Source organism: Idiotropiscis lumnitzeri, chromosome 5 (genome assembly GCF_059441095.1).
Source record: "Idiotropiscis lumnitzeri isolate Australia: NSW breed Sydney's pygmy pipehorse chromosome 5, RoL_Ilum_1.0, whole genome shotgun sequence".
Lineage (NCBI taxonomy): Eukaryota > Metazoa > Chordata > Actinopteri > Syngnathiformes > Syngnathidae > Idiotropiscis > Idiotropiscis lumnitzeri.
The window spans coordinates 18981559-18992305 of record NC_142395.1 but is presented as its reverse complement, the minus strand read 5'-3'; the positions used below and the strand labels follow the sequence as shown (position 1 = coordinate 18992305).

Below are 10747 nucleotides of genomic sequence, written 5' to 3'. Positions count from 1 at the left end.
GCAAATATAGGCTTTATTCAAGCAATATCTCGTTAATTGTTAATTACTCACCATATAACTTTCTGCTGTGCAAAACTGTTTCCTCATGTCCGTTTATGAAAGGGAAGAGTTGCCCATTTTCAGATCGGATTTTATCCATGCCATTTATATACCGTATCCATTAAAAACCCACAATTATACTAGTTGTAGTTTAAGAAAACGGCGACTTTTGTCTTTTTCCAAGACAGGTTCTTGCAGGTTCCGACTCTGTTAAGAGTGTCGACCGGACATGTACAGCGCTGTTCTGAAGGTTCTGTCTGCTTATGTCTCTTTCTTGATTCAATATTTCATGGTGAAAATGTGCACACCCTACAGGGCCTTACATGAAAACTCCAATCAGGGAATAATAACAAAGCTACCAATTAGCATAATGCATTTGATGTACTTTAATTGATTAATTTAATTGTAAGGTTGCTGGATAATTTATCAATTTTTAAATCACTCTGAAAGAGCTAGACAGGTATGTTAAATACAACAATTCAATTACCAGTACCATATTGGGTGAAATACAAAGACCAGGTTTGGTTACTGAACAATGTTTTGTTTAATTAAAGAACTCTTAAGTGTACATAAAGTAAATTGTGCTTTGTAATTAGGGTATTTGTAATAACATGTTATAATAACATCAAACAAACTGTCATGTTTAAATTCAACAGAATTTGTTTTGTGCAGCAGAATGCAGGAGTCCATTTTCAAATGAAGATTTGTTCCATTTTCGTACAATGTTGCTTAGCTGGAACGTGTGTCTTTGTGACCATCATATCTGTCGGAAAACAAAGAACATAACATATGAGTTCATTAGCATCTTAATTACAATGAACCCTTCAACCTGCTTCACCATTCACAAACCCACTTACTCACACATTTCTCAACAGAACCTAATAACTATCGTATTCACTGACACACTCAACAATTTGCTACTATTTGCATATTTATGAGGTACTTCACTAAAGCACAAACTCAACAAACTCCCTGCTCCTTGGAAGGTGTTATGTAAATGAAGGAGTAGTTGGTGTTGACCACCAGTTTACAGTTGGTTGGCTTGACAGTGAACAGCAGCTTGATGAACGATTCCAGTAAAGTTCCAACAAGCAGGTGGGCTTCTTGTGGGCTTGACACCGGATTAAGAAGGTAGACTTCCCGTAACTAATAAGTAGTAATTGGCACTCGATTGTCTTTGCATGCCTGACACATTTTTTTCTAAATTAAGTTATTTCAGCCGTGTTTGAAATTATATTAAAGCGTTTCGGGCTTATAGTTTGGGATATATTTATGGTTTATAATACTGACAATATATCACTAGTTGCATCGAGGCTTGGTCCCTAACCCTTGGAAACACTGAGGGTTCCCTGTATATTTTTTATTGCAAAATATATAACACGGAATCCTTACCTGTCGATGGTTCATTGTGTGGCGTCTTCACTGAATACATTGGGCATGTCCTCTTTTTCTTTTTTGGGCCAGGGGTGACTTCGGCAGGACACTTGTTATCAGAGTAGATGTCCTGTTCGGTCTCCATATCCTTTTCATACACTGTTAAAAACAAAAAAAATATTCCCACCTCTCCTGAATTTAGTTGCAAGCTGTGCAGAGTTGTGTTGAGCCATGCCTTACTTAAACGATATGTGGCTTGTTTCTTATCTTCTACCACTGAATAATTACATTCCTATATATTCCAGGTCAATTTTTACTGGTGACTGTTTCTGTTGTCAGGGATGCGTTGCCATTTCTTCCAGATAGGAACTTGTGATGGGAAAAAGAAAGAAGCTTCTAATTTGCTTCATGACGCAGTTGTTGTATGTCTCAGGTCCTCTCCATTGCACTATTGGTTTAAATAAATGGGTTTAAGAAATGGTACGTTCAGCCCAGTTTAAAATAGTGCCATCTAGAGGAATAAAAAAATACAACAATGTGTTCATGAGGCAAATTTGAAGCTTCGTTTTCCCATCAGTATTAGGAACCATGGCAGGTGGCACGACAGTGCCATTTGTCCTTTTGTTTGATTGAAATTACTGAACAACACTTTTGATGTGTGTGTTATTGTGCGCATGCATGGGTGTTTTTTTAACACCACCGAATGTTTGTCAGTACCCCTAAATTTCTTATCTTAGAATTGCCCCTGGGTGGGATTAAAATGTGTACATAATGTTTTTTTCCCCATTGAATAAAAAATGTACAAACATTAACTATATTGTTAAAGTAGCCCTATAGGTTCAGTAAAACTCGTCTTTTCTAAAAAAAAGGACGTCGAAGTAGCTTGTTAGCTACTAAGCTAGCTCTGAGTATATGCGACAAAAGGTCACATCAAACGATTTCGTTATCATTTTATTTTGGACACCATAAATGAATGTTTTAATACAAGTTTCGCATACCCTGAGTGGTAGAAGTAGTTTTCTTGCTTCGGGAGGACTCGTGGTAAAACGCAGCGATGCGGTCCACCGGATTTTTCTCCCACTGCAACCTGCCGGGCAGCGGCGTCTCGGTCTTGAAGCTGAAGTTCCAGCGTCGAGTGTCCTCCTGGCTAATTTGGTGGAGCTTCATTTCTAAGTCTCGGTTTACATTGTCGTGGTTCACGGTACCAAACAGGCACTTGCGTACCAACTTTGTAGACCCGACAGTGTTCATATTTGCTGTGGTCGAGGAAAACATGGAAGAGAGTTCCCGCTTGAATGTGGTGAGTTGCGAGATGCGCCGCAATTTGGAAGTCGCAACGCACGCGATTGGCTGATGAAATTACGTAATAAAGAAGGATCTTTAGCCAACCAGCATTCCAATAACGGCCAATTTCGATGTTTTGTTTACGTTTGATTTGAAATGTACAGTACTTTACTCTACATTCGATATTATGGTAAAAAACAAACAAACGAACAAATGGAAAAATTATGCCACCTCTATTTACGAATACTTGAAGTGTCTATTTTCAAAATCTACCTGGTAACAAGATGAAATAGCATCTGAAAGGTGTCATTTTTCAATCTTTACTGCACCCAATCCAAATAAAACATGTATGGTAAAGAAAATGACAACATTTGATGTAACCACATGTAGAAAGGAAGTAATTAATTTCCCCATACAATTCTGACACATGGAATTAAATTAATTCATTTATTAAATTCAATTATTAAATTTGGCACCATCTTTTCTCTGTTTGCTTATTCGTGGATTAAAAAATAGCCAAAATGTCTATGCCACTTGGAGAAATTTTGGCTTAGCTGCCACAGTGACAAATGGCAATTTTTTTTCGTTGGACCAATGTAAAGGGCCTTTTAAACAGTTAATCAAACAATGCATCAGCAGAACAGTGACGTAGTAGTTAGTTCGTAGATGGTCCTGGAATGACTGAGGTCCATAGTTCAAATCTTGTCCAAGGCCTAACTTGGCCGTGGGTGTGAATATGTGTGTACACAGCAAGCAATGAAGGGTGTATCTGCGACACTAGTGGACAAGTGGTATAGAAAATTGATGGACGTCAACCATTGGGTATTTGAAAAGACTAGAGCACAATGTGACTGATAAAGGATCACAAAGCAAATGTTATTTTTAATTTTTTTTATTTGGTTTTCACATAGCATCAAGTAATAAAATACAATAGAGATGGACATACAGTGAAGAAGATCAGTGCATCCTCTTACTCTGACGTCACAGTATCAAATCATGGAAAAGATTTCCAATCAACGGCACTGCAGTGAATATCTATTGTTTCGAAGTACACATTTTAAAAGAGTCCTGTATCATTTACTGTGATTTCACAATCTACATTCCACAAATGAATTCAGATTGACTAACAGACCACAAATGGGAATTTCTGTTACTGGGTGTTATAAAATTATTCCCCGTGGCTCTTATTTCTCAGTAGTAGTAGTAGAAAGGGAGGACGCATGCGCACACACACAATACAAAAAAAAAAAAAAAAATACAAAACAATCAACATATGGCACTGGCAATTAAAACGCTAATAAGTGTCTGCCCTTCACTCTTAACCAATATGTAAACATATTGAAAGACTCACGTAGAGTAAATTAAATCACATTCAAACACACTCAAACGTGGCATTTTGAGACAGAAACTACAAAGCACAACAACCCCAACTAATGACACCAACAGTATTGATGCAGCAAATCAAAAATACAACCTTAAAGTAAAAGTTAAGCATACTTGCACAATATAACGGTTGAAACCAGCCAACCTGCATCACATCACATTTGTACATGGAGTTATTTGGTTGAACTCAAATTTGAAATTTCACTCCTTCATTGACCCTAGCTTCTTCTTGAATTAATATTCAAAAGCATTCTTTTAAAATTCACTTTAGACAAACATTGTAGTGTTTCTTTTGCAAATGAAGGGTTCATTTGAAAAACAATTAAAAGCCATTCTTATTTTGATGGTACAATTTGTGCACATTCATGACTGATGCTTTTTTTTTAATAGAATAGAATAATGGTAATTCTTCAAATGCTCAAAACTTTATGTGGCATTAACGTCATTCTTTAGCCATGAGTCAGTTTCCAGAAAATAAAATATTTGTGCATGCATTGCATTTCTACTCTTTGGTGTACAAAAAAAAAAAAAACAGGTGACTTCAGACAGGATCAGAGTAGTAAGTCCACATTAACAAGTTTGCCTCTCAACTACGCCAAACTATCACATTTGTGTAAGAAAGTTGAGTAACTTCTTCAATACACAGTATGAATGTACCCTTGCGAGTTGTCGCGCGGCAGCTGAGACCTTATCTCCTGGGCTCGAGATTTGAAATGTTGCAATTGGCCACTTGCAGGAAAGAACATTCTCAGTCTGAATCAGAGTCTGGAAATTCATCTGAAAGACAAAAACATCTCCATCAGGATGATTGGCGCAGCCCCGTGTGGGCTTGTGGAACACTTTACAAATATGAAATACCAATTCAAGAAAATAACAAATCATTGAATCTAACAGTAGTTATTGTTTTTAAATCAAAAGTGGTGCACTTTTATTTTGGACCATATACTGCCTCCAAAAATATTGGAACAATGAGGCCAATCAAGCCATCACAATTCCAGTTTCAATTTCCTTCCATAACATCTGCATTTGATACATTTAATACATTTGATCTGATTTAAAAGATAGCACCTTTCATTTTAAACCCACTTAATTCTCATACAAGCAAAAGTATGGAAATGCGTGACTGACGGGTGTGTTTTATTTGTGTCTTATTACATTAATTATTTAAACAATAAATAGATTTAGTTTCACATTTGGATTTTTGATTTTATATTGTATTCCCATGCCTCGCGATCATTTTCCATGGATTGTGGACCAATACCTTGCTGTCTGGAAGGCTCCTCAGTACTCTCTCCACCTTGCTTCAGGAAATTGGCAAGCTCGTTAAAAATGAGATAAAAATCTAAAGCAAATGCAATGGTGGCGATGAAGCCAAAAACCTGTGAGGAGGATAGAAGAAGAAACTGCAGGTGAAATAAGGACTTATTGCGAATTGAAATAGAAAAAAAAAAATGTTTGTGCAAGGAGAAATAAAGTAGAAGCCGTCAGTTGTCAAATTTACCCCGGCGGCTTTGGAGGAACCATCCACATATTTGGATACTGCAATTATGGAAATGATGAAAAAGATGATGGCAGCTGTCACACATCTCATAAAATCCTTGAGAGGGGAAAAGAGAAAACACACTTATTGGCAGGAAAAAACAAATCTCAATGCCACGATCTTGTAAAAGTATATAACTATAAGCCAGGAAGTTCATTTTACCATAAGGGGCCATAGGAAGCCTTTAAACCTCTCGTTGAATTTAGTCGAGTAAGCAAAGAGCAGGAAGAGAGCAGCCAGGAACTCCAACAGAGGGACTGTCACGAAGGCGGCCGCCGTGGATGCGGCGAAACACACAAAGTCGACGAAGGACAGCGCCTACACACACATGGCGATGTTCATGAGAAACAAAAGACAATCCAGAACACGCTTTCGTAAACAAGAACAAGGAATCAAATCCCTCTCTGTCCGAATAAATCTCAGCCTCATGTCTTGATTTATTTATTTTTTTTTCTAAACCTCTCCTCTTCTGAGGTTTGTTTATTTATGATGCGTGTCACTTCCCACATGGAGTCTGTTTATTTCCTGACATGGATCACTATCTGTTAGTCTTCCACCACCTTGTTTTGTCTCAGCTTTCTTTCATCAACACTCAGTTTGCCATCCATCTGAACTCCAATGTCCATATGTACAGACATCTGGCAAGCAGATCTGGCGCGTGGCCAGGAGTAATTCAGAACACGATTTAGGCTAAGTACAAGTAGGCTGAGTCCACTTTCGATTGTCTCTAAGCGCCCCCTTTCGAAGAAAAGGAGCTTCCCCAAGAGTCGACCTTATCCACCCACGGCTCCAGGCCGACTTCCTGTAAGGAGATACAGCTGCACACAGACGATGTTTATTCACTCTTACACCAAATCCCTCTCGCCGTCACTCCCCAGCACCAACACTCCCTTGTCCAAATGCAAAAAAAACACAAAGTCGCTCTGCAGAACAGACATGTAGTACATCGCAAGAGACACATTCAGTATTTGTTTTCATCACTATATTGAAAATCATTTTTGCTTATTGAGCGTGGTTGTTGTCTGCTTTTGCTGTTCCGGACACAAAAATGCATGCTCGGTTAACTGAAGACTAAATCGTCCATTAAAATCAGAATCAGAATCAGAATGCCCTTTATTGTCATAATACTCAGTGTAGATTGGAGAGCTCTCCCCTCCAGTAAAAAATAAATAATAATAAATAGAATTAAAAAAACAAAAACAAGAAGAGTATTGAGAAAACGCATCAGGTGGCACATAAGATGCAGTTCTACAAGGCAAGAGTTCAGCATGGAGATGGCTCTCGGTATCAACCAATCACCGCTCACCTGTTTTCTGAAGCTGAGCCATGATTGGTCGTTAGCTGAGCCCTGAGCATCTGTGATGTCATTTTCAGTCGACAGAAGTGACAAAATGGCCGCCCCCCCATTCCTGAGATGGCTAAACACTGGTGTATTTTGTATTTTATATTTTGGTGCTTAACTCATATCCCAAAAACATAATATTAATCAGAATATCATGTTTTTGGCTGCCAGGATGGCCGAGTGGTCTAAGGCGCCGCGTTCAGGACCCAGTCTCCCCAGGAGGCCTGGGTTCGAATCTCGAATTTCCCCATTGTGGGACTAATAAAGGGCAAATTATTATTATTTAGACAAGTCAAGGTGCATAGAACGTTACATTCCGAAGAATTTTGGGGGTTAACTTCCCCTTTAAGTATTTGAAATCCTCCACCCTTGAAATTCAGAATAAAGTATGAGAATTCTCGAGAGTATCCAGGATCAAATTCTTGACTTGTCACCTGAGTACAAGTTGATGTTTTTGTTGTATGAATGACACACACTTCTCTGAGCACTCTTACGTCATCGTAATGGAAAACAGAGTGAGTGAGCAGGTACTAAAATAATAATGCACATTTAGTTGGCTGTCTGTCTAATATGCGTTGTAAGATGTGGCGCTCACTTTATGGTGCACATTTTTCTGCAAAACAGTTGGAAGTCATTCAAATAAAGTCCACCCACACGGTGGACCGACTGCACTTTGATGATAACCATCTCAAATAAGGCAACAAAACATTTGCAATCCGTCAAGTGTGCGCTTTTGATTTACTGTGGCAAGATTAAAAATAATGACTTTCCTTGACGCAGCTGTAGAGTGCAAATAAATGATTCTGGTGATTTTATCTTCAACATTAAATATAGACGTTCTGTCCGGTCTCTTCTGTTCAAACTGCCTCAACACAATTTGTCAAGCACATTGACTGGAGTCAATCAGTTACATTTTTCAGTTTCCATTCCGTGATTCTTCAACACCCAAAATGTACTAAATGGCTGATGCAAGAGACGTCGTTGTGAATGTCGGGTCATGCACTCAGTGAGCACGTTGCTCCAGGCTGTGCACTGGAAGTTGTGTGACTGTGACTGTGAGGAAGAGAATGGCCGCTCTGTGACCATGGCCCAACATTAGTTGCAAATCAAATGACACTAGTGTGATTAGAGGAAAAAAAAAACAAAGCACATGATACTGCTGATGTTGCATGTGCGCTCTAGGTTTAAGTACAGATTACGTGGAGTTGGGATTACTCAATGGTGCAAGACAATCATGCAGGTCCTCATTAGGGTTGCGGGTGACGTGAACCTAAGCCAGCCGAATTTAAGGCCGACAGGTTGCCAGTCAATTCCAAATTATTCGTGTCATTAAAGTCAGTCAGTGAACACACAATTCAGCTTAGCTGCATCTATGAGTTCAAAAACACAGCGTGAACTCGGAACGTATGAGTTCTGCATCATGCAACTGGATGCCTCTCATGGCACGAGGTCCTCCATTTAAAATGGAGGTCCATTCCTTTGCCAGCTGATCAAATGGAGCACAAAAAGAAGGTGTTTTGTTTTTTTTTTCTCTAAGCTCCGGTTGTAATAGTGAGGAATCACATCACTGGAGGAGAGTAAAACAATTCTAAATTAAAAAATCATTTTGATATAGAGGAAAGGCGGACGTGGCATTGGTGTAAAAGAGGGTGTTCAAAGTTGCGAACGATGGATGACAGATGGCGAACACAGCTTTACGAAAACAGGGAAACACCTATGTGTGAGTTACGCCACAATTTGTGAAAGTATTGCGGATGCTTGGGCTAACTGTTAGCCATGTTAGCCGCTAATGTGTCTGCTTGCACTGTTCGAGCCTTCGCAAAAGCCGGCATCATTTCTGAGGAGCCGCACGGCAACAAAACTGACTGACACTGACCTGTCGTGTTAAATATTTCCAAAAGTACAGCTCAACTCAGTTTTGCTCCTGTTGCCTTTTTCAAAACATACGCTAGCATGCATGCAAGTGTCTGTATGTTTTGAGCTGGCGTATGTTATACCATGTCTGCGCCCAAAAATACGGTGAGCCTTATGTGTAAAATACAAAAATAGCACCCGTAACTGAGACAGTGCCTTTTAATAAGGGTCATTTTGCCATGATGAGATGATTTGGGATATAAACCTGGCCCTCCCCGAAGTGCAAACGCGGGACCGACCTCATTCCTTCATTCCTTGTAATGGTGGTGCTTTCTCAATGCTTTTTGTTCTTACAGTATTCAATGATGCCGAGCACTGGAGTGCGACCAAAAAATTCCTTGAAAGTTTTATCACACGTTGCCAATCAACATGGTTCTAATTCAGCTAGCGGATTGTTCCTTTAAAAAAAAGAAGAAAAAAAAAGTTTACTTTGATTCCAAATGTTTGCTTTTCTAAATGAATCAGGAAAGAGTGACATAATAATGAAAGCATCCTTAAGCTTGATTGAATCCAGCAGGGAGCAAAATTGTGAATTGAGGTCACTTTTGTGTTTTAGGTCAAAGTGATAACATTTTATATAATAGAATAAAAAAGGTAAGAAAGAAATACGTTCTAAAAAGGCCCTCATATATGTATGAGTGGCTCATATTGACCAATGAAAATCTTCGGTGCACCAAAGAAGCATTTAGCAAAGGTTTGAGAAGTTTAATATTTTATATATTTATTTATTTTAAACATTGGTCGCTCCTCCCGTCACTGAAAGAGACCGCGTGAGGACACGGACTGACCTACATTGAAGTAGATTCTTGAAAAGTTGATTTGCAGTTGTGTCAAAGCGCGTGGCGGTGAAATGTCGAATAAGAAAACTTTCCTACCACTTCAGCGATGAGCAGCATTCCTTTCCTAGAGGAGGCGAACTCTCTGCTGGGGAGGACCGACTGCAGCACGCTGCGGCTCGGTTGCCTCGAGTCGGGAGTTTCGATGTCTCCCATGGCCGACGCAAGCAAAATTAAAAGAAAGTTAGCGGAGGGAAGAAGAAAGGCAAAGTAGAGAAGACGAGCTTCAGCCGAGATGAGGCACGAACGACAAAAGGAATGGACGAGACTCGTCTGAGGTGGAAGCGGAAACAATGACAGCGCGGAAGCAACATCTGTTTGGCCAGATGCGAAGAGGGGGCCACCCCCCCACCAAGACCCCCGCGCGCGCGCACACGCACACGCAGCCATCCTATGATGGGGAAATGGGAAGAAGCATGGGCGCGTAACTTGTAGTTTTTGAGATATCAATTTGATAGGTTAAGTATGACTAATCTGTCTATTTATCTATAATAAATAAACAATATCTCTATTAGGAAAAATAACAATTACAAGTAAGTACATTATAGTGCGATATGTATTTTTCATTCTTTCTCTGGAGTCTGGTTTCACGTCTTGGCTGGTTGAATGAGCTCTTCTGGAAAAGTGCATGGCTCACAGTTGATATAGTGTAGCAGACTACTCAACGGGAAACCAAATATGTACATCTGGAGAATTGTAGCTCAGAATATACGCTCATCTGGGTTTTGCAGGGGCGGCGAAAAGGGGGGAATAAGGAAAAGGATTCTCGGGACCCATGATCGACAGGGACCCAGAAGGGCTCCTAATAAAATGGTAATCCTGACAAAATAGTAAAACACTCAGTAATAAACGTACAATTTCCCAAATATTTGAATTACAATGCATTGGTGGCAAAAGTAAGTGTATTTGCTAATGAAACTTTCTTAAGGCCTTCCCCTCTCCATTTATGTAAAATGGTTCAGTCCACCTGCTCCAGCCTGCAAGGCTGCAGATCCGACAGCTTTTCACGTGATCGGACAGTGAGTGGAGGCGAAG

At 39.6% G+C, this 10747-nt stretch overlaps 2 protein-coding genes across 2 annotated transcripts; both read right to left on the bottom strand.

Moving 5' to 3' along the window:
* Positions 1-559: 559 nt before the first annotated feature.
* On the bottom strand, positions 560-2742 carry LOC148337151 (uncharacterized). Its single transcript, XM_088297168.1, has 3 exons — positions 2412-2742; positions 1432-1572; positions 560-802 (listed from the first exon to the last, which is right to left on the bottom strand). The coding sequence occupies exons 1-3, from the start codon at positions 2686-2688 to the stop codon at positions 732-734; spliced, it is 489 nt and encodes a 162-aa protein (XP_088153294.1). The 5' UTR covers positions 2689-2742; the 3' UTR covers positions 560-731.
* An 848-nt stretch (positions 2743-3590) lies between these two features.
* On the bottom strand, positions 3591-10062 carry LOC148337150 (CKLF-like MARVEL transmembrane domain-containing protein 3). The gene is made up of 5 exons (XM_088296641.1): positions 9752-10062; positions 5783-5938; positions 5582-5677; positions 5342-5459; positions 3591-4857 (listed from the first exon to the last, which is right to left on the bottom strand). Exons 1-5 carry the CDS (start codon positions 9866-9868, stop codon positions 4829-4831), a joined length of 516 nt encoding a protein of 171 aa, XP_088152767.1. The 5' UTR covers positions 9869-10062; the 3' UTR covers positions 3591-4828.
* Between the last annotated feature and the right edge of the window lie 685 nt (positions 10063-10747).

Excerpts from the sequence above, each read along its gene's own strand:
- LOC148337151 (XM_088297168.1), bottom strand. The coding sequence starts at position 2,688 with ATGTTTTCCTCGACCACAGCAAATATGAACACTGTCGGGTCTACAAAG. Across the intron at positions 1,573-2,411 it reads AACTACTTCTACCACTCAGG|TGTATGAAAAGGATATGGAG; the intron begins GTATGCGAAACT and ends TGTTTTTAACAG. Across the intron at positions 803-1,431 it reads ACACAATGAACCATCGACAG|ATATGATGGTCACAAAGACA; the intron begins GTAAGGATTCCG and ends GTTTTCCGACAG.
- LOC148337150 (XM_088296641.1), bottom strand. The coding sequence starts at position 9,868 with ATGGGAGACATCGAAACTCCCGACTCGAGGCAACCGAGCCGCAGCGTG. Across the intron at positions 5,939-9,751 it reads TGCTGCTCATCGCTGAAGTG|GCGCTGTCCTTCGTCGACTT; the intron begins GTAGGAAAGTTT and ends ATGTGTGTGTAG. Across the intron at positions 5,460-5,581 it reads GTTCCTCCAAAGCCGCCGGG|GTTTTTGGCTTCATCGCCAC; the intron begins GTAAATTTGACA and ends TCCTCCTCACAG.